The sequence below is a fragment of the Diprion similis genome, chromosome 5 (genome assembly GCF_021155765.1).
Source record: "Diprion similis isolate iyDipSimi1 chromosome 5, iyDipSimi1.1, whole genome shotgun sequence".
Classification (NCBI taxonomy): Eukaryota; Metazoa; Arthropoda; class Insecta; order Hymenoptera; family Diprionidae; genus Diprion; species Diprion similis.
In genome coordinates, this window is record NC_060109.1 from 1,278,808 (window position 1) to 1,303,486 (window position 24,679).

The following is a 24,679-nucleotide window of genomic DNA, read 5'->3' on the forward strand; positions in this document are numbered from 1 at the left end:
GGTATACATGAATACATTTATTACGTAAGAAATATTTCATTACCATATATCGCCGGCCTTCTCACGAGAGAAAATGATGAAATACGAAAATTCGCAGAGTACCTACGTATGCATATACATATATATAAATATAAAATGAGATTAGGGTAATATCCGCGTGGTTATAATTGAATTTCTCAAATGAAAGACCTTATATGAACCAAAGACGCGGGATATTTTAATCGAAAGTCAAATCTTACAGTATCTACCTACACATAGAAGAAATATCTCAAGCCTTTATAAATATTATACAAAAAGCGTCAGGTTTATTAGAACTAATTGCGATAATTATCTCGTTTCGTCTAAAGAGATTATTATGAATTTGTTTGCTAAGGAAGAGAAAAAAAAAGGATGAGGGGGGGGGGGGGGGCAAAAAAAGATTATTGAATTGACCGAGTATAACACCCCCCCCCCCCCCCCCAAAAGATATATATATACTTTCAGAAAAAAGTGTATTTATATCAGAAACGTATTCTTTTTCATTTTATTTTCGTTTCTGCCAAAGGAAAATGAGAAAAAATAAAAATAAAAATTAATAATTCTGCAGAGTCAGCAGATGTGTGATGAAAAATAATGATTTAAAATGTTTTCGCGAAATTGATTGCGTGTATATGGTATACATTATATAATCCAAGACGAAGTTGACGTAAATTATTGCGAACGCTGCGTCTTCTCGTTATATTCCTGAAATTCTGTATACCTCGTGTATGTGTGTGTGTGTGTGTGTAAATTATACACGGTATTGAAGACTGCGAATCTCTACAGTTTGAGCAAATCCCTGCGCTGATCCTGATCGTGTCTTTCAGGGATTTAGAAGGATTAGGTAAAGTTTAGGTGGAAATTCTACGCCGTTGAATAAGCCGCCGTTTATTATACCGCGTGTACGCCTGTATAATGTAAGTGTAGACTAGCTGTGGATATATATATATATATATATATATATATACATAGTATGTATATATATAACGGCACGTCGCGGTCACGGTTAAGGAACTTCGTCAAAACTTGTCTAAGCTTCGCTGTATCTGTCTACATTACGTGTGTATAACATATTCCCGAAGGAACAGTAACCGAAAAGCGAAAACGTGTTACGCACACCTCGACGCATTTCTTACGCATTAGGAAATATTTCGCAAAATGAAGATGAAAAAAAATTCAGGAAAAATTTGCAGAATTATTGAATTTTATATTCTCAACTCGGGGGTAAGAAAAAAAACCTTCAAAGATACGTTACAGAGTCATTATACCGAATGAAATTTACTCAGGAACATTTTTTCTTTTTTTTTTTCAATGCCAAAGTTGTATTACGCGAAAAATTTTATTCAGAATGCTTATCATATTTTTTTCCGGAACATTTGTCTTTGCTGTTTTTTTGTTTCTTTTCTTTTTTCTCGGCACTTTGCTTTTTTGCATAACCAGACTGAATTCGTATCGATTAGTTTGTATGTGGATTAGGGTGGCGCAAAAAAACCGACTATTTTTTTTTCTTTGAGTCTCGTGTGACAAAATGTTAGTTTTTCATGTTTTAAGAGCCCACTCCAAAGGACAGTTCAAAAAAAAATTTTTAAGAAGTCGCTCCACATTTTTTAAAACGTCAGAAATCGTCAAAAATCGATTTTAAAAAAAAAAAAATTTTTTCTCGTTACGGTATAATTTTATAGACCAAAAAAAATAAGTTTCCGAAAGTTTCAGTTCAAAATTTGTATTTTGAAAGGTCGCTCATAATTTTTTTTCAATTTTTTGGTGCATTCCTTTAGATCTTTTCGAGCGACCTTTTAATATTCATATTAAAATTTCGTAAATTTTTTTTCTTTAATCTAGTAAAAAAGAATCGATAACAATACACCACGTCATGAATTAAAAATCAAACAAAATAGTGAAAATATAATTTTTTTAATTTGATTTTTGACGATTTTTGACATTTTTTTAAATTTGGAGCGACCTCTTAAAATTTTTTTTTTTTTTCAACTGTCCTTTGGAGTGGGCTCTTAAAGCATCAAAAACTAACATTTTGTCATACGAGACTCAAAAAAAAGAAAAATAGTCGGTTTTTTTACGCCACCCTAATGTAGATACTTTGGGACCCTTCCAAGGGCTGGTTAATTTCTGAATTTGTGTCTCCGCAGCTGGTCTGAATGTCGTGTGAAGCCCTGAAGTTCTTATGGGTGAACGTTAAGTTGTGCGGTGTGTGGATAAATTAGGAAGGAAGGAGAGTTTTCAGGTACGCAGAAGTCGGAGAAGTCGCTCCTTGACTTCGTGATATCATACGAACGACAAAAAGATGAATCAGAACTTGAGAAGATTGGATTGAATTGAATTGAATTTTCGCAGAGTGGAAATTCCGCGAACGCGAACGAATAACAATTTTCTTTGGTACAGAAATTTCATAGGCAAATTATTTCCGCGTGATTTTTTCAAAGTCTTATTATCAGCGTGGAAAACAAATATTGAAGGGAAGGTATGTACATATGAGGTATTCCACGCCAATTCGACCAGTGTTAAACCCCGACTATTTCAAAATCATTTTATATTTTTTTTTCAACATTTTACTCGGTAAAAAAACGCGACCTGAATTTTTTGCAAATTTTTTTTATCGTACCTTTTATTTTTTATAAATATTTCAACTCGATCACGAATGCCCGTTTTTAAATATCTGAAAAAATGTTCAAAAATCCAGTAAATTATACAAAACATCCCCCGTTAAAGAAAACGCCGATCAAATTTTTTTTCAACTTTTTTTTATCACCTAGTTCAGAATTTTTCAATTTTTAAATCCATAATTAACACAGAAACAAATCAAATTTCAAAAAAATGGGCATTCGCAATCGACTTCTAGTACTTGAAAAAAAAAAAAAAAATAAATGAACGGTTTAATCGAAAAATTTGAAAACAATTGAGATCGCGTTTTTTACCTTGAAGAATGTTAGAAAAAAAAAAAAACATGATATGATTGGTCGAGTTGGCGTGGAATACCCCATATAAATTGTTATTTTGAAGGCGTCGAGAATTTTCACCTTCTCTCCACCTTATATCAGTGTGCACGTATACACTTATACATGTATAATATGGATACAAGGCTTTGCGTGCAAGAGCAGAGGGTGAAATTCTTTTTTTATAGCGTCGAAAAGCCAAGACGAGCCCCGCGGAATACAGTTTCATCGAAACGAGAGGACGGTCTTCATGGCATGCTCGTGTCTCGGAATAAAATGAACGCTTTGTCGAGAGGCAAAAGCGAGGAATGAAAAAAAGGAAGACAAAAGAAGAATGTCCCAGTTTTCCGGGAGGGAAGAGGGTAAAGAAACGATAGAAAGAGAGAGAAAGAAAAAAGGGAAATCCAGAAAACGAAACGGAAGTCGGGAAAATCGGTGAGAACACCTTCACGCCTTGCGATTTAGCTTCTTTGGGGAAACTATTTGGCCGAAAATTAATTTTTTACTAATTTTATTACGAGATAATCGCACTATTGAGTGTTTGTACAAACTATATAAAATTATGAAATACAAAAAACGGTGAAAAGCAGATTTATAAAGATAAGCTTAAATATCGATGCTTCATTTTGAATCGATTGAAAATGGTTAAAAACAGAAGATTTTTTGAAAAATAAGCTTTTCTTTGATTGTTTGAGTTTTTTTTTTTTTTTTTTTAATCGAACGATTCTTAAAAACTTTAAATTTATTTCAAACAAGGCCTTTTCCTCGGAATTTCTGTTTTTTTTTTGTTTTTTTTTTCTCGCATAACATTATCAAATATCTGTTTCCAAAAAGTTAGCCTCTTTGGAGAGCAAAAAAACTCCAAGTTACTTTCAGCCGATCGTTCGCAGTCTTAGAAATTCGTCTCGTTTCATCTGGAACCAATAAAACTGGGTAACTCGTGCTCTCATTGGACAAACAAGATGCGTGTGTGTGTGTGTGTACGTATGCAATTCTGACTTATATACCCATATAGCGATAATGACGCTGCTTTGAACCAGCAAGAGGCGGAGGTCATACCATGTAGGTTTGGTTCGTTGGTTCAAGTTTCGCTCCCTGATAGCCGACAGGGGCGTTGCCAATCAGGAATGAGATTGTAGACTCTGGGTAAACACATTCGTACTACCCCATTCAGTTGGGAAGTCGATTACCCGCCGAGCTGCACACTGCGGGTAAATTTCAAGACGGTTAGAAAGGCAAACGCTGCCGTTCGGTTCGGAAGCTCAAAATTAGTTTCCAAGCCTTTGCAAGTTTATTTGCTTTTCGATAATTAACAGTCTAGCGTTTGCAAAAAAGCCGCAGACTTGATCAGCATGAAATCATAAAGTCTCCTGAAGAAGATGAAGTAACAGACCCACTCACTCATGACGCTGCTAAAAAACAACTTGATCGAAAAGTCATTTGTCGTAAAGTGACATGTTCTATATATTACAAGTGGTTAGACCATTTCTTTGAAGACACAGACTCATTGTCAGGACAACGTAATAAGGAATTTTCCGCACGTTCAGAGCTGGATCGTTTCATATGACGTCAGTTGAAGTCCTCTTAAAATAATATAACGACCTAAGACTCGGATTGCGTCGTTAACGGCATTGCTGCACAAGGTGTCTTACGTATAATATATTCTTCTCACCCCAAGAGATTCATTGGCGGTATCTCTCGTTTTCCGACGCCACCCCGAATCTTCTTGAAAACTTCTTCCCTCTGATTGCCTGCCGTTATACCTACTTCGAATGCAGGATCGGCTATCTCTTTCCAAGACTTTGCACATCGCGGGTTGAATATTCAAGCGTATATAATGGGAATTGAATGTTCGAAACCCCGGCGAAGACGGCTCCTTTGACTTACAGAGACGCTCGGTAGCGTCTCTTTTCAAGGTCCGATGCCAAAGTTTCACGATCGCCATCAAGGCTTCTTAATAGATTTTTCCGCCTTCATTCGTTTCTTATCTATCCAATTTCCGACGTGATAAAGCAGAACTGGTAACGAGACGGGTGACAGACAACCAGTTCGACAGAAGCACGTGTAGGTACATCCTCCAACCCCAACTTCAAACTTGCTGTAGAGTTTCTTTCTCAGTTAAGCTGACGACGCGAAACGTATAACATCTAGACTTTTTGCTCGAACTTCCAACTGCAAAGACTTCCAGACTGAAGATGTTTTTCTTCCTCCAACCAGAACGGTACCCGTCACCCAGCACCCATTCAGGATCCCATTAATGGCGACTCACGGTCAGCCCGAAGAATCCGATTGACAAGGAAAGTCCCCGAGGTGTACCTCCTCGATTTTATTCATTCTGTCACGTGTTACATTATGTCAAAAAAAAAAAAAAAAAAAAAACTTGAGGCTCGTTATGTTTTTCGCATGCCAATGGAAGTGTTTGAGGGGTAAGAACAAGCCCTGAAGTTCAAACTTTAACTAAAAAATTAAGGAATACATACACGTATGACCATCCAATGTCGAATTGGATTGGCATGTGAATAAAATGGATGTCAAATGTTTTTCGACGCACTACAACGTGTGACAGAATAATGAAAGTCTTATAGAAAGAATGAGAAAAGTTCACTTTTCACTCGGACGTTGAGTGAACAGGTTGATTGGGACAGTCGAGTGCGGTAAAACGAAGCGCGCCTAACGTTTAGGCAAGTATTGTGTTGACCAAGGACTTCTCGTGTCGAGATCCTGATCGTTTTTACCCTGCTCCGAAGGTGCGAGAAAAGGCTCGTCCTCTTCATTGGAATCGAATCGTCCACACAGACGATCAATCTCTATCGACCATAGTCAGGTTACCCTGTGCAGCGTTTTCTCCTCTTTTTCTTCCCGACGATTCTTAGCGTCGATTCATCCCTCCGGTGATCGTTTGAGAGAGAAACACGCTAGTAAACAAATAGGCATCACTTTGCCACGTCACCCAACACCGTGGAACTTTCTTCTCTCTCGATTCTCGGCCAAGAGTTTCGCGTTACAGTCGAGGCAAATCGAGCAAACTCGATGAGGAGTTGTTGAGAGAACTTTGATGTCGGCGAGATTCAAGTTCAAGCCAAGTTCCCCGTCACGTTTACTCAAATTTCTTGCGATCTATTTTGAAGCAGGCATTCAAACCAGTTTCTACAAACTTAGTCAACATTAATCATCATCATCATCATCATCATCATCTCGGTTTCTCACTGACGACAGTTGCAGTTACATAACCTTCAATTATCGTTCGAACGAGTGATTGATCAGGATCTCAAGTTACTTGACAAAATTCCAATCATCATATGTTTTAAAGTATAATTTCGAAACTTCTTCAGTATTCTCAACGATGTAAAAACATTTCATATAATTTGTAAGAAATTTTCAAAGCTTCCAAGCTACTATGTCCCTTCAGAAAATCGAGGAACCATAAGAAAAACCGACAGCAAGTTAACAACAAATTCTTTTCCCTTCTGTGTGTTCCAGATTCGACGGAAGTGCACCAAGCAGTGCATCAGGTTCTCGAACAAGCCTGACACTGCAGGGTGTTGATGAAGGATGTCCACCGACACCATGGCGTCAACGACGTCGAGCGTCAACGTATAACGAGGCGCACCTAAACCGTGTGAACACGCCGCCACGAACAGGCCGAAAACGAGCGGCGAGTTTCCACGTTCAGAGAGAGTTCACGCGATCGCCAACGGCGCCGGACGATCAAGAGGTGCAGGAATCGGTGGCGTCGCCACAGTCGCCACGTGGCGAAGAGAGGGGGGATGAGAGGGCGCTGCCTCTGCCACCTCCATGCACGTGTCCCTACTTCGGCGAAGGTTCTGAGCGACAGCCGCGTCGTCCGTCGACAGAGTTGGTTATCGTTTCGAGCGATACGTTGAAGCCGATCGGTAAAGGGCCGCTCGACATGGGCCTGCTGGCTCGGCAGCGGGGCCCGGAGTCTGGGTCCGTCGTGACTTGGAGGGGGGGAAGGCGCGGCTCGAGCGTCGGTAGTACAAAGACGCTACTGGCGCCACCTAGAGCTTCACCGCTTCGTCGTGCCGCGACGATGCGCGCGCACAACGGCGCCGCGACCCTAGCGGCAAAGAGCAACAGCTCATCGCCATGTTTGATGCGCTACACGGGCCCAGTTCGAACTCATCATTCCAGAACGAGCAGCGTGGTCTCGAGGAACAGTTCGCGACATGGTAGGATTATCAGGTTGGAACAGAAGGCGACGAAGGTTCTCGGAGTGGTGTTTTTCACTTTCGTTATCCTCTGGGCGCCATTTTTCGTCCTGAATTTAGTGCCCGCGTTTTGTCCCGACTGCGAGAAGAGGATCAGTCACAAGATCTTCGACCTCGTCACCTGGCTCGGGTACGCCAGCTCAATGGTCAACCCCATATTCTACACAATTTTCAACAAGGTCTTCAGGCAAGCTTTCAAAAAGGTCTTGCTCTGCCGGTACAGAAACCAGACTTGGAGGCCCGCCAGGTAGGCCCTGCCTAAGCGACGACCCAGGGGCGCCGCTAGTCGAGTCTGACGATCCTAGATCTGGGTGGAGGAAGTACCACCCGATCTACGTTTTACTTCCAAGCATTTTTTTTTTGTATCATTCATTTGAATCTACGATTACAGACTCTCGGTAACTTCCCGACCTCGGGACTGTGACCAGACTGAGAATTCCCAGCTAGAAGTTGAAGCGTAAAAAGTTATCGAGAGTCAACTATGCATACTAGGCAAATGATTCAAAATAAAGTCCAAGTATTTAAAAACTGTGCGCAGGGTGATTTGATTTTGAAGAGATAAACGTAACATTATCGATACAAATACATTTACATTAAATGATATTCTTTCAATCTACCGAAGAAATTTCTTATTTGTTTGAAAATAAATTTATATTTTTCTCCGAAATCAGATTTCATAAGTTTTATTCTACGACAATCATCCCCATCTTCAACAATACCCCGGCACGGTATAATGAATTCTAGAGTTTTACAGTCTATGAGCTTCAAAACGGTGTTTATCACAATGTAGACGCGTATTATAATTTGAAGAGAAATAGTAATAATAACCATATTGATAATAATAATAATAATAGTGATGATAATAATAATAAACATAATAAAAATTGACGATAAGAATCTGCAGTGCAATAAATCGATTATACATATAACAATAGGTAGTATAACGATAGTAACTGTGAGCTATTGAACATAAATTTATAATAATATTACTAATAATTAGATAAAAATTTAAATATGCAAGCCATACTGGATTACGTGTATAATATTAAGTATAATAATAATAATAATAACAGTAACGATAACGATAACGTTACGCAGGAAAGCTTATAACGTAGAAAACCATAAACAGGTTTCTCAACGATAAAATGATGGTTGTTATATCAATTATATTGTGTGAAATTTTTACAATACGAATTATTAACGATTGTTAAATTATAATAGAGAGATCATTGGGGTGGAATACTATAATTGGATTAAATTGAGGTTCGGTTTTCACGCTTCGTTAATAATTCAATACGCGACCAGCTATACACACTGATAACGTTACGTATTCTATCACTCTACAAATGGGTATTTGAGTCATAACGATTTCAGATTCCGCGTGAAGCTGAAAATTAAACGTATAAAATTGAGGATGTACTTGAAAAGTAATGTTTATCTCGATTTTTCAGAGTGAAATTTGTAAAAAAAAAATTCAATAAACATTTTTATTCCGAGAGTAAAAATGTAAAATAAATCACCACGAGATGAAGAGAAAAGAAATTACGATTGTGACTCTAGAAGTTTCAATTATTATTATGATTATGATTATTGTTATTATTATTATTATTATGATCATCATCATCATCAGTATTATCAACCACATTATCGCGAAACGAAAAATAAAGCATATATTCAGCGGTAATATACAAACAGCTTGTTAGCGTGAAATTTTTTTTTTCGAACGAATAGCAAAAGGATTTGAAGAGCGAAACAACAATGAGATACGAGAACGACAGCAGAACGGTGGTTGAATTTTAACTACGTTCGCAATTCATTTTTTTTTTTATTACGAGGTGAATAAAACAAACGTCGAAAATTACGATTCGATCATAGAAAGGTAAAATAAAGAAAGAAAGAGAAAGAAAAAAAAAATGAGGGTAGAAATATTTTCACAAAAATTTGTAACAAAATTGTACTCGCGACAGTAAACGTCGATTTCAGTTATCACGTTTTTGTTAACACCGCTTTATTTGTTATTTATTATATTTTTACTAGCCTGCTTAATCGTTGTGTAAAAAATGTACGTAATCAAGTTTATATGGGTAAGTTGATGTAGTTGGCAGCAATGGCGTTTTGACATAATTTTTCATTGACCATATACGAGTGTTAGGTAGTAAAATGCTTGTACAGATCAATCGATAAGTTCGACCGCAATGCGATAGGCGAACATATGTAACAATATCCACCATTAAAATAGTTTGTTACAAGTAGGGCTAAAAAGCGAGCGAACAATCTTCATCGTTAGATTAGAATTAGAGTTAGGTTATATCAATCGAGTATTAAGCGCGGTAAAGTAAAACGATGTGTCCTCCTGCTTTGCCGATTTTTACCCACCCGCCGGTAAGTCAGTGTTTCAACGTTATCGACGTGCGATAATTATGTATCAAAAAAATTCCTGTGCAATGGTGGAAATGATTGTTAAAAATGTCAGTTTCACGTGTGCACGTATTTAGCGAAAGTGTAAAACAAAGTAGAGAATAATTTGGCAACACCGATGAATCGGTTAAACTTCGCATCGATAATTCGCTTCTCTGCATTACCGTACGATGGTAAATTTAGATCTATAAGACAAAAAAAAAAAAGGATAATTTCGTTATCTACGATTTTCATTTGAAACGAATAATAATCTCATATGCATCTATGTAAGTTAATTGATGTTTAACCATATTTGTATACATGACTAAAAAAATATAAATATTACTACTATTCGTATAGTCGATTGTATAAATGTTCATTAGGTGATGTGAAGAAGAAAGAAAATTGATAGATGGGTAAAAAAAAAAAAAATGAGTACGAAATGACTGCAGAGGGGAAAAAAAAAGAAATAAATAAAAAATATCCGTATACATAAAACAAACATTTTCGTCTGCGTTTATAATAAATCTGTTCAATTGTTTCTTTTTCTACGAATGATATGAAAAATGAAACGATTTAAAGGTGTAAAGAATTGGAATAAATTTTTACCGCGTAGTGAATCTAAGGTGCTAAAAAGTGTGAGAAGCCTAATTTTAAATCCATGTATACATGTATACATGCATCACTGATTGTCAGTGTAATACATAGCATATCTAGGTATAATGAACAGCTATTATGTGTGAGGACTGAATTATGCAGTGATTATAAAAAATTACTTCTACAATTAATAATACACGTAAGCATAAGTGTATCTGCCTGTTAGCAACGTGTATAATATAAATAATATATACATGGGGCGTTCCACGGGAAATCAGACAATTTGAAAACTTTTGATTTTTGCTTTCGTCAATTTTTTGATATTTTTTAGTCCTCTTAAAAAGAGCCTTTCTAGTAAATTTTGATATTGTTTTGATCGCTCTTTTTTTCGTTTTCTTGTTCGTAACTTTCTTAATAACGGTCCAAATTAAACCTTTTTTTCTAATCTTCGTTTTTAGGTGGTCTTTATACAGAAAAAAATACAAAAAAAATATGCAGTGTTTTTGATCGAGACTTTTGAGTTTGAGATATTTTAAATCATGTTTTCGGAAGTGAGGTTATCTTTGAATTTTTTTTTTTCAAACTTCTATTCGTTTAATGACTTTTAAGACCAGCCTACAAAAAAAAAAAAAAATTAAAATTAATTTTATTTTATTTTCGTTTTTTGAAAATTTGAAAAATGAAACGTCCCATATACATATATATATATATGTTTAATTATGTATATATGAGTATGCGTACGTTGTACATGTTTAAATAGGTAAAAAGCGCGATGGATTTTTAAATATCTATTAACATAATCGTATTATAACGTCTCGATAATTGTAATGCATGAAAGATTTTTAAATGAACTGGTTAATTACAGTAGGTCAATTACAAATAATAATTATACACACTGTATCATTTATCACCGAAGCAACGTATGATAAATGAAGAATTTCCTTCCATCTATATTTGTTAGTTTCTATAAATTGTATCGATATAATATAAGCAGAGTAAATTTTTCGTTGTTTTTTCCCCTCTACTTCGTTTTATCGCAAGAAATAAATATCTAGATGTATTGGAAAAGCATTAGAAATTCATTTTCAATAAACATATTACGCGGCCGGATCGCAAAGGAAAGAAGCGAAACGAGAGGAGAAAAAAAAAATCATTACAAGAAAAAAAAAAACGAATCCACATGCACCGATATTGAGAATATAATGACAACAAAACAAATATAATAAGAATAATGGGTAAAAGAAAAGATGCGGAAGAAAAATAAAAAACGAAAACAAAAAAAAAACAAAAAAAACACATTATTCAGACAGGAAGGAAAAGAATGTTCGCGATATAATTTAACCGCACTCTGCATGCATGTGAATTCCATTCTTTTTCCTGTTTTTCTTTACTTCTAGGTCGTTTTCTTATCTCCTCGAATGGAATTTGCCATATATATATATGTATACATATATACACATATCAGCCCATACCCTAGTAACTGCGTATTACGCGAACTGTTTAGCATTTTTATTTTTCTTCAAAATGGTCCAAATCGACGATTCTCCGAGAATTTAGGTACATAAGTCGATGAGTTTGGGTGTGTGTGTGTGTGTGTGTGTGTGTGTGTGTGGGGGGGGGGGTGTAAAAACGGAAATGACAAAGACGACGATAATGATAAGAGAAAAAAAAAAAAAAAGAAAAAGATGAGGAGGAAGAAAAATAAAAATAAAACAAAGAGAAAACTTGAGGAGGAAAATAGATAGGAATCTTGAACGAGAAGTAAATGGAAATTGAATCGTTCAAATTCACCGCACTCAGTTACCGGCCAGCTCTACTACGTATTATCTTCTTTCTTTTCGATTACCACCGTCGATGCATCGTCAAAAGAAAATCTATCCTCGTCATATTACCATTATAGTACAATAGTATTATAATATATATTATACATATATTTTTTATATGTAGTATTATAGTATAACAGCAGTGAAAAGAAAACTTTCTCACTTACGTAGATAAAACGTAAACGATTTTCGTCGATACGCTGTTTTTTTTTTTTTTTTTTGCTTGCAACATCTTCTTTCCAAAAATATCCACTAAAAACGTAAAATCTCAGATAAAAAAAAAATCATTCTCAAGTTACGAAAAAACGGCAAGAGAATTGAAAAAAAAAAAAAAAATGTTTACAATAGATACTAGAAAAAACCTTTCAACGCGATAATCGAGTAGCTAGCGAGAAAAAAAAAAAAAAAAATCACATTTACTTCATCATCCGATACGAATGAGTTTGAATTTTTTCCACGCAGTTCCGACGTTTGTTGAATCGGAAGATAAAATTTAAACAGCGATCGTAAGGATGTAATGAAAATGTGAAAACAAAAAGAAAAAAAAAAAAATTAATTAACAAATCAAACAAGGCTCACCAAATAGAGATATTACACAACTTGAAAACACGATTCACACACGTTTAGATATTTAACCGGTTGATACGACATTGATTAAAGGGAAAGCCAAGAGAAGGGGGCTTATATGTGTATATATATATATATATATATATATATATATATATATACACGGATCGTACAAGCTGATAACGAGGAGAGCTATAGACGCGGAAGATCAAAGGGAATCGATCAGGAAATCTAGATGGGTTTACAAAATACCGCCATATGCCATCAAAGGACTGTAAACTAGAAACTAGAAGCCATAGGATTTGTAATCAAGTGACGCAGATCGGACTTCGCAATTACAGGTGTTGAAAAATTAATTATTTATCATTGAGTGTAACCTAATTGAAGAATTTGATCTTTTCATGATTCCAATTAATTTCAACAATTTATCCAGTGTAGAGGTTAAATTTATCTACTTTTCAAAATATCGTTCAAAAGGACGAATTTTTGTGACAAGTTTTTTTTTTTTTTTTTTTTCCTTTTAGTTTTTTTTTTTTTTTCCGTCCGTTCGGTACACAATAGTGTTTTTAAAGTTGTTGAAATTTGACGGAGGAAAATTGGAAAATTGGAAAAAAAAAACAAAAAACAACAAGAAACGAAAATTTTCCTCAGTCAAATCTTTGCGAGAAGAAAAATAATTATACACAAGGAATCGAAAATTGTATAATAATAATAATAATAATAATAATATCGATTGATTAATTATCCTCAAAATAATACCATTAAAATAACTTTTTGCCGTATCGTTATATCATTTTGTAATATCGAATGATTCAAAAACATTGAAAAAATAAAATTAAAATAATAAATAAACAAACGAATAAATAATGTTACTCGATAAGACGCGCCAAAATTTTCCGATCAAATCAAAGTTTACAATACTGACGTTGATTTTTTTTTTTTTTTTTTTCACTAGAGAACAAAAATGCTTTTAATTTATTTGTTTATTTATTTTATTTATTTCTTTTTTTTTCGCACCGGAGAATACGCGGTAATATTATTTTAAAATTATCGTCGTATATTTGTTGCATAATTCGAGTGCGGCAGTATCTTGAAAAGGTGTCGATCGATACCGATATAGCGACTGTCGCGTGTCCCTCGCTATTTTTCTCATTTCCATTTTCTATTTCTCTATTTCTATTTCTATCTCCAGCCGTTAGTTTGCTTTACTTTATTCATTTTTCTTTTTTTTTTTTTCTTATATATATATATATATATACATATTTTATTTTCCGCTACAGTGTTTCGTGCACGAAACATTAAACGTACAACTTCCCACGTAAATTTATCATAACAAACGATCATCAAAAAAAAAATTTACTCAATTAAACGAAACGAAAGATGTTGATTTTGTTAAAATCGCGTTAGAATGAAATAAAATCAATGGAGAAAATTGAATTTAGTTCACATCCACGTTGTTTCTAAGAGATAAAAAAAAAAAAAAAAAAAAAAGTATATCTTATAATATTTCTAATTAAATTATTCACTTATACGATTGTCATCAAAATTGTTATTATTATTCTTATTATTGTTATTATCACTTACGTCTGTTAATATAGTAACAAAAACAACAACAACAACAACAATTACTGTTATTATATTGGCTTTAAATTATAAGAAAACGACGGATAATAAGATAAAAATGGGGAAAAGAATGGAAAAAAACAAACTAAATGAATAAAAAATAATTAAACAATTATACTTGTATGTAGAATCAAAAAAAAAAAAATATATATATTGTACAATAGCGATTGCTGCGGTATAGAGGGGAGACAGTACGCTTAAATAGTAGCGCGTGACGAGAAACAATTATATGTACTGCAGCACTGCAATGTATGTAACATACATATATGGTGTAATTTAGTATACTATATACACACACACACACATATATATATATATATATATATATATTTACATTTAATTATTACACGCGATGTTGCATAATGTGTAGATTTATTTTTTTTATTTCTTCAAAACCTTGTATCAATTACTTTGAAGCTTTCCCGATGATGTTATTATTATTATTATTATCGTTCCGATGAGTACTTTTTTTTTTTTTTTTTTTTTTATTCATCATCGCCTGTTCCTAGGATTATACGTGCATATGTTGTATATATATATATATATATATATATATATATATATATATATATATATATATATATATATATATATATATATGTATGTGTGTGAAATTGTGCAATATTGAGAAAATTTTTAACAACAGTAAAAGATATTAAAAGTTTATAATGTCTGCGGATTGATATTGATATGTATGTATAGGAAGAATACGCCTGCACAATAATTAATTTAAGAATATAATGCTGCGATTGATTGATTGATTGATTGATTGATTGATTGATTGATTGATTGATTGAACATTGAGTGTATTATAATAAGAATATTGTAGTTTTAAGAAAATTTAGATAATGTTAAATAAAAACAGAAAAAAAGTCTAATATTCATATGTATATGTATTCTGCTATAAGATATATAAGAGATATTGTAGATCAGCTTCGAACAACAACAAAAAAAAAAAAAAAAAAAAACATACATACATACATAGATAAATATATCGTAAATACGTGTATTGGAATATGAAAAATAAAATATCGACACGGCCTGACGAGTATATATATATATATATATATATATATATAGGTCTACTTCTTATATGAGATGTGTAATTATGATCAAAATATAATTGAGTGATCAAATGATGATTCCTGCCAAGATAAAGAAACAAAAAGAAAACGGTAATAATCAGACGAAAAAAAAAAAAAATCAAAAAAGTTTGCAACATTTTCCCAACGTAATTTTAATTCCACAATCCTCAAATGAATCCCTGATTAACCGTACATGTACATCAATTGAAATTGAAGAACTGGAAAAAAAAAGCAAAATCCAAAATTCAAATTATTGAAAAATAATAATAATAATAATAATAATAATAATAATAATATAGGAAATGAAAATAAGAATATATAAAAATAATATCGCGCGAATAACTGGCCTGGGAATTTAAAAACTTGTGTATAGGTAACTATAACCAAATAGAAGATGGCGGATCGCTGATACGTATAGATATAGGCTGCTGCAGGACGATTCCGGCGATTCCTCGTTAATCCTTGACAAGCCTCAACATTCGTCGAATAATTCGAGTGGTTATCGGAGAAGAGGAAGAGGAAGAGGACGAGGAATAGGGATGTGGGGTGGGGAAGGGGGTGACAGAAACACGGAGAACAGGGTCCAACCGTAGCCGAGGAAACTAATTAAGCCTGTTGACTCGATCGCAGGACCGGAATGCGTGGGTTGATATAATCAATTACCGGAATAACCGCGGCGGATCCAAAGAGGAAAGATATTCATGCGCTAAAACGTCAGGGGATTTAGAATCGTCCGATTCGAATAGTTACCGGAGGGAGGGGGGAGGCAAAACGGGATGCTCGAAGAAATACTTTAAGTTTTCGAGGACTCGAATACGCTGAATCGTTTTTTTTTTTTTGTTTTTATTATTATTTATTTTTTTCTTTTCATTGTAACCAAAGAAAAAAATAGCTATTTATGTGGCATGCACGTAAACCGTCTGTTTTTTTTTAGCAAGGATAAAGATTTCAGGACGAGCTGAAGGCGAGCCGGAAGCGAGTACTGAAATTATCCGAGCCAAAAAACGGTTTACGGGCATGCCACATACAATATTTTTTACGGTATGGGCATTGAAAAGCAAAACGAAGAGTGAGGTTATGTCGCGATCTGTTCGACGAAGCTACTTTATTCGCCAGTTTGGGATACGCACTTCGAACTGCGCATCAAAACTGAGGAATAAAGACTTTATTCCGCAACTTTGTTCGCTGCCGTATAAAGCGTCACTTTACGGAACGAAAACTGCCACAAAAAGTGGACTTTTCAATGCCCATGCCGTGATAAAAATGATTTTCAGATGTTCAGATGAAATTTTTTGAAAATTTTTGATAATTCAAAAAATAATGTTAAATAGTGTTTAATAGAAGTTATTTTTACATATTTAAAAAACATTTTGAAAAAGAAAATTTTTTAGGATAGGTACCCCGTTTTGCCCGTACATCACCTATACAATGTGCGATCAGATACCGAACATTTTTTTTCATCTCGATAAATCGCGACTTTAATTCATTTTTCCGCAGTTGCTTTAACGTAAAACAATAACAACAGTAGCAGGAAATTCTTGACAAATGAATAATAAACTGAGTGGAAAATAAAGCCGAGTTGTAGAAATAAAAAAGAAAAAAAAAGTAGGATGAAAAAAAATAAATTTGCAATATATAATATCTCAATCAGGCAAAATTTTAACTCGAACTTTTGATACCTACTTTGATGGAAATATTTTTTGTTTATCGGACGAATAATTTAATTATTTCACGTAACGTCGTTTCAAGTGAATATTATTTGTACCGTTGAACTTTATTACGTTCACGTTAATTAAATGCGATATCAAACGGATGATTGAAATTACTCGAATTCTCTCTTCAATTTATGTAATTCTAGTATATATATATATATATATATATATATATATATATATATGTATACATGGTACACTCAATTTATAATCAAAGTGAAATTTCGGATGGTATAAGTTGTTGATTTAATTGCAAGTGAAAAAATTTCTTACCCGATTTATTTATTTATTTCGTAATTTTTCTCTCTGTGATTTTATCATTTAGTCCATCGTCAAAGTTGCAAAAATTTCAAAGTATTATATTTTTTCTACTCAATCCGATAATTTTAGATTTCGATTTTCACAGATTTTTACCTTCCAATAGGGGAGGGGGTGGGGCAAAGTGGGCACCTTAAAATTTTTGATATCCTAAAAAATTTGGGGGCAAAATGGACCCCCAGAATGTTTTTAATTAACAAGGAATAAAATTAACCACCTAAACTTTTTATTAAATATAAATTATTCGGAAACCGTTTACTCGAGTAAAATTGCACGGCTCATAACGCGAAACGTTTCAAGTTGTGTTTTACTCTCAACTATTCAAAGTAAAATAATTTTCTGTATTTGAATTTGTGATTAAAATTTCTCGAGAATGTTAGATAATAATTTAACATAATTGTTCGTATAAAAACAAAACATTTTATTCTGATTTTAGGCATTATTTTCTCAAGGGGCCCATTTTGCCCCACTCTTCCCTAAACTTTGAGTTTTTATCTGCACGTCAATTTTCTAAACTTCAAAGTTCTACACAAATCTATATTAAAACCCAAATGCGGGAAATAAAGTCTCACATTTCCCGCAAATGCTGTAGAAAACTGCTACTTTATTCCCGCAGATTAGAGAAAAAAAAGTTAAGAGGGAATAATACGCTATTTCTGTCCCGCTTTGCGTGTAAAAAAAAAGTTATCATCAGATGATTGAGTCAGGAATAATGATTATTTTTTTCCTCAATTCCGCATTTCTTTATTTACAATGAAACTATTATTGCTCAGTAATTTCAAGATTTTTAAGATTCGATAGACACTGATAGTTGAATAATAACAACCATACTATCATGATAACAATGATAATAGTAAATAAATATATATAAGATAAGTAAAATGAATTTCAGCATCCTTCAAGTCTTTACGAAAACAGGAGAAAAGTCGCCAAAAAATGGGAAACAAGAAAAGAAAGGGGGGAAAAAGGGAAATGTGGTTGAGAAAAAGTTGAAACCATAAGATGAGCGAGATAGCTGACAGAAAAGAAAGAGGGTGCGGGGGAGCAATAATGCCAACGAGGGATTTAAAAAGGTTAAAAAAAAAAACAGGGTCACGTGACGGAAAGCTGATAGTCGAATGGCGATGTCCTCGGAAAGGTATGTATAAAACAAAAATGTAAAAAAAAGGACAGAAAAATGGCGCTAAAAGTGGGGATCAAAAAATTAGACAGTAAAAAATCACGATCATATTTTTCAAAAAAATTTATATCATTATAGATATGATAATTCTTTACTTCAAAACACGATCGCTTTTTTTTCGTCATTTATTTTTTGGCGGACAGTTATTTATGAGAAACTTTTTCTTTCACAAGACTTTGAAATTTATGCTCTTGTCGATTTGAGGAAAACAGAAATATCGAGAGAAAAAATGCGTTGTTAGTATCAAAAATTAATTATTTACGTTTGAATAACGAGAATTTTAAAAGGTTTTAAATGTTTTCACGGATTTGAAAGATAAACTTTTTTATTCTCACATCCGTAAGGATTATTGATAAAACTTATCAAAACAAAAAAAAAAAGTAACAAACCCGAAGAAAAAACGTATTTCGAAATACGCCTTTACTAAAAGAGATTTAAAATCGCTACAAATTTCTTCGTGGAAATGATCAAAGCGATAATTGTTGTTAAAAATGAATTTGATCTACCAATGCCTGTTCGTTGCTAAAAAAAAAAAAAATTATTCATTGTCTTTGCCAAATTTAATCAAATCAATGTAGAAATATTACTTTTCGTATCTAGTGCGTAAAATATGGTTTTTCGCCTCGAATACTCAGCGAAATCGCACAAGGGTATAAATCGTTACGCACGTGATACGTTCAATATTTTTTAGACGGATTTGGTTTTCATTCTGGTCAGGATCAATACGTGCGAAAATTTCTGAAGCCTCAAAAATTTATATGCGTAAGACTGGCGTAAAACTGAAAGATCCCCAAGAATTTACCCGCGATCACGATTCGGAATCCGTTCTTTTTTTCCCGTGAGCAAAAACCGTGGAAAATTGCTTTCCAATCTCTCTAAGTTACGATCAAGACTTCCGAGCCCTCAAATCCGCTCGTAGAATTTGTTGCTGAATGTCTACGTATCGCGTTTAAAATTTTTTTTTCCTCTCTTTTCTCTCTAACTTCGGATCTTTTTTCTTTTTTTTTTTTTTCTTCTTCATCGAAGATCGTAACAACGGGGGTAGTTTTTTTTTCTCTTTTTGTCTTGTTTGTGAAAAAAAAAAAAAAAAAAAAACTTTGACGACGACGACGACGCGAAAAATCTGCTTTTTTTCTGCATCGTGAAAAAACTGTCTGTTTCCAAATTCCCTTCGTTTCCTCAACAGTAAATGTGCAGCAACGAAAACGAAAAGCCTCCGGTGTTATATAGATTTCATTTCACCCCGCAATATATATATATATATATATGCTGCATTGAAGAAATAAATTGAATCTTTCTTTGTCGCGGGTTGTAAATTGAATTTTTTCTTTCTATCTATACCGATTCTCAGTAAAAAATAATGCTTGCTGATTGTGAAACACCACACACCCTACAACTTACGACGATAAAATGATGTGACAAGTTTTTCCGCCTCGTTTCCGGCCTCGTGAAATTTTTTCCAAAACTGTCACATCGATAAAATCAAGTTTGAATAAGGGTTGGTGTTTTTTTTTTTTTTTTTTTTTTTTTTCCTCTCATCGTCAAATCGGCAACTTTTAATTTGGGAAAATAAAAATGCGTCGTCATCGTACGAACATAAATTTACTAACAATCGAATCGACGTTATCGAATTTCTTTTTTTTTTTTTTTTTTTTTTTTCTACGCGTTGGGAATATCGAAACTTTTTTGAAGATATTTGTCTCACAGAAGTAGTTGCACGGCTCTGCATCGAATGATGTTCAGACCAGAATGAAATGAAGGATAGATGGAAAGAAGAATCCGAATGGAATGAAGTAGGGAAAAAAGGGGATGTAATCGTAGCAAAAAAAAGTGCCGACGAAACAAAAGAATAGGAAACGAATCGCTGCTGCACGAACGGAAAACAAATATTGGCGACTCGGTTGTGCGAGCAGCAGCCCAGATTTAGACAAAGAGAATGAGAGAATGAAAGAATGAAAGAATGAAAGAACGAGAGAAAGAGAGACGAGCTTTGGCTTCAGGGGATTAATTTGCCAGTGCGAGGATTGCGAATCGTTACGTTTTGTACAGATTTTTTTTTTGTTTTGTTTTTTCGTTTTTTGTTTTTTGTTGTTTTTTTGGGGGGGGGGGGGGGGGGGGGTTCAATTCTAGTGGAATGGGAAACGTTGCAAGTATATGACGAAACACCCGGGATTCAACCGGATAGAAAATGGTGCCAGAATAAGAATACATAAAAAATAGTCTTAGAATGACAAGTTGAAAGAAGAAAGAAAATGAGAAACGATATTCTCGTTCACACGATTTGTTTTGTCCAAATGGAAAAGGTGTGTACACATCAGGGTTTCAAAAACTGGTTTAATTATCCATTTTCGATTATAAATTGCGTCAAAGAAAATTATTAACGAATCCTAAAAATGATTAATAAATTACAATGAAAAATGAAAAATGGTAATTAGATTCAAAATAATGAATAATTAGAAAAGAAAGTTATAATTATAATCGATACAATTAATAATTACAAATTAATTACTATATGTAATTATTCATTGTTTCGAGAGAGAATTACAATTTTCACTTTGTAATTATATTAATTAATTTCAATGTAATTACAATTTTTCTATATATAATCATTAATTATACTCTATAGTAATGTAATTGCGAATGTAATTAATTAGTTGCAACGCTGGTGTACGTACATGGAGTTAATCGGATTAATTAATACCAGCTATAGTGACTGTTCGAATAATCTTTTTTTTTTTTTTTTGGTCTTGTTTTTGGTCCGTGAAAAAAAAAAAAAAAAAAAAAAAAAAAAAAAATCAAATCGTTTCACGGAGATCTTTGTTTCAACGATTATAACTTTGATTTTTGATGGTAGCCGACAGTTTTTGATTTTTTTTTTGTCGATTATATATAATATCAGATATATTCATTAAAAAAATTCGATTCGCTCGGAAAAGTTTCTCTCTTTCTCTCTTTCTCTCTCGTTTAATTAAGAGTCCAATTAACGGGAGGCTGAGGTAAAAGTTTAAATACGCGATGTTATATACACACAGACACACACACATAGGTATATAGTTCCTGTAAGCCGGACCGGCGGGCACATTTTAAGACGACCCCGCGGCGCTGACTGGGAAACTAGTTTCCGCGTCTCGGTTTCTGCACTTTAGCCCGAGGCGTTTCAACCCATTTCGAGTTTCCCTCTCGTTTTATATTACGTATACATATATATGTATATACATATATATGTATACCTATATATACATGCAATGTTATAATAATATGCGACAGTTTTCTAGAACTGAGAAAACTTTCAACAAAACTGGTTAGGAATTATTCAATTTCTCGCTATGCATAGTACGTATGTATGGGACTTTCCACGACAAATCGGACGGTTTGAAAAATTTTTATTTTTGATTTCCTCAATTTTTTTTTTTTTTTTTTTGGTTTTTTTTTCCCTTTTAGTTTTCAGTAGCCCTGAAAAGATAATTCATGGTAAATTTTGGGATTTTTTTTTTTCTTTCATTGCTCGTCAAGAAAATATCAAGTTTTCAAAAAAAAATCGTTCTTCTTTTGATTTTTTGTTCGTAACTTTTTTTTGGTAATGGTCCAAATTAAAGCTTTTCCTCGTTTTTTCTAAATATTTGTTTTTAAGATTACCTTTACGATAAAAAAAAAAAAACACAAAAAAAAAAAATATATTCGAAGTATTTTTGATTATGATTTTTGGATTTGAAATTTGGAAACGTGTTTTTTTTTTTTTGAAAGCGTGTGTTTCTTTCGAAAATTTGATATTTCTTCGACAAGAAATCAAAAAAATCTTAATATTTACCAGAAATAATCTTTTAGGGGTAATAAAAAATATTAAGGTATTCAAAAATCGAAATTTTTCAAACCGTCCGTTTTGGGGTGAAACGCCCCATATATATTAGGATGGTCCTTATTTTTGGGGTTGGAAAAATTTTCTTTACGACGCCCCCGAAATCATTCTAAAAAAAAATTGATTTGTTGCTTGTAATAATATGAACAAACGTTGAAAATTCCAAAATTTTATAATCATTTTTTCCCTCACATATACGTACAGAGATAGAAGTCAATAAAAAAAAAATAAAAATTACTCGTCCAGACAACGAAACAAATGAGAAACTTAGATGTAAAGAAGAAACGCAAAAAAAAAAAAAAAAAAAAAAAAACACCACCGGTAATGAGAAAAACAGAAATAAACACAATCGGATCAACGAAAAATTGAAGCAAATAAATTTCAATCTGATTTAAAAATTACAATAAACGAACAATATTTAAAGAGCTATATAATATTGCGAAAAGAGTATTAAAAAAAAAAAAAGAAAAAAAAAAAAAAACTGTGACTAAATTCATAAATTCTAAGTATATATATATGTATACTATTGTATACCATATAAATAAACCTTATTATTCTTTTATTCTCTTTTATTTATTTCTTTTACACGACGTCAATTCAATTTCCGCTGGACGATTATAAGCGAAAGTATATTAATAATAATAATAATAACAATAACAATAACAACAAAAAAAAAAATGATAATGAAAAAGAGATACAGGAATTGACGAACGAGTGACAATTTCGAGCCTGCATGCGACGGTATTACGAGACTGAAATTTTTCATCCTCTCTTCCACCCTTCCTGGATGCCTGGACGAATCTGAAGGGTGAGACGCGAGCGGAAAGGACGAGAAACTGGGGCAAGAAGATTAAGGAGTGACACCGGGTGGATGATTCAACATCAGGTGGATATGCAAGGGTGGAGGGGGGTGAGAATGGGGGGGGGGGGGGGGGGGCAAAGTTGAAGGACATGATTCATTGTCAAGGTCAGAGATGACGGGCGGCGATCCTCCATCCCTTTCCAAAGTTCCGAGCAGGGGGTATAATAACGAATAAAGCTATTTTTGGCAAAACAGCGAAGCCCACGTGGTTTCCTGACTAACCTTTTCACACATACATACTTACCTACCGAGCACGACATTTCCTCGGAAATTATATACAACTTATATACGTCGTTATATACAATAAGGATGTGTATGTGCATGATAAGGTTTTTATAACGTCTGTGTACTGTAAGGAAGAATCTACATGTTTGAAAGGCATTCAGATGATGACATATGTACAGTAGGGTGGTGTAAAAAAAATTGACTATTTTTTTTTTTTTTTTTAGCTATACTGAAAATATTATTCAGGATACCGAAAAAAGGTGCCTGTTAAAATGGGAGTTCTTAATTTTAATACTAAGAAGTGCCTAATCGCGATTTTCTACTTTCCATAAGAATAACATGGCAAAAATGGTCCTTGCTCCTTGCGATTTTTATAACTAGATAACGACGCGTCGTAAAGAAAATTCATAAACATCTTTTTGTAAGAAATTGAACGTTCTACAAAAAAGGTATCTTGTCATTTTACGATAAATCTATTCTTTCAAAAGTTATTTGAGGTCAAACATCAACAAAGGACCTCAAATAACTTTTGAAGGAGCAGATTTATCGTAAAATGACAATTGACCTTTTTTGTAGAACGTTCAATTTCTTACAAAAAGATGTTTATGAATTTTCTTTACGACGCGTCGTTATCTAGTTATAAAAATCGCAAGGAGCAAGAACCATTTTTGCCATGTTATTCTTGTGAAAAGTAGAAAATCGCGATTAGGCACTTCTTAGTATTAAAATTAAGAACTCCCATTTCAACAGACACCTTTTTTCGGTATCCTGAACAATATTTTCAGTATATTGGAAAAAAAAAAATAGTCAATTTTTTTGATACAGTCTAATGTAACAAAAATTGCACTCTGAATACAAAGTTTTAATTCATAAATTGAGCTTAATTTTTCAATTTCTACATCACTTGCAGCACATTATTGATCCAATGCGAAGACGCGAGCGAGATAGAAAGAGAGATAGATAGATAGATAGATAGATCGATTGATTTGCAAGCTTTTGGCAAAAATATGGAAATAGTTGATAATTGCGAAAGTAAAGAAAAAAGAAAAAAAAAAAAAAAAAAAGAAAAATCAACAACTTCGAGAAAAATTGTACAGACAAAGTAAATATGAAACGCACTTAACAAGTTAAGTTACTAAACTTGTAAATTACACTCGATGCCATTGATAAAAAAGTGTAAGAAAAAGGATAGTTAAATGTAAAAACTCAACTCTAGACATCGCTAGACTGAATACT

At 33.4% G+C, this 24,679-nt stretch overlaps 2 protein-coding genes across 3 annotated transcripts in view; one reads left to right on the forward strand and one right to left on the reverse strand.

The window, feature by feature from the left end:
* Positions 1-7,528, forward strand: part of LOC124406307 (5-hydroxytryptamine receptor 2A) — a 103,731-nt gene extending 96,203 nt beyond the window's left edge. For both annotated transcript variants that reach the window (XM_046881680.1, XM_046881681.1), the window contains exon 5: positions 6,450-7,528. In XM_046881680.1, coding sequence (XP_046737636.1) covers positions 6,450-7,449 — 1,000 coding nt within the window. In that variant the 3' untranslated portion in view covers positions 7,450-7,528. The remainder of the gene's footprint in view (positions 1-6,449) is intronic.
* The window catches only part of LOC124406305 (26S proteasome non-ATPase regulatory subunit 1), a 73,040-nt gene that overhangs the window by 9,854 nt on the left and 38,507 nt on the right, over positions 1-24,679 (reverse strand). The gene's annotated exons all lie outside the window — the stretch shown is intronic.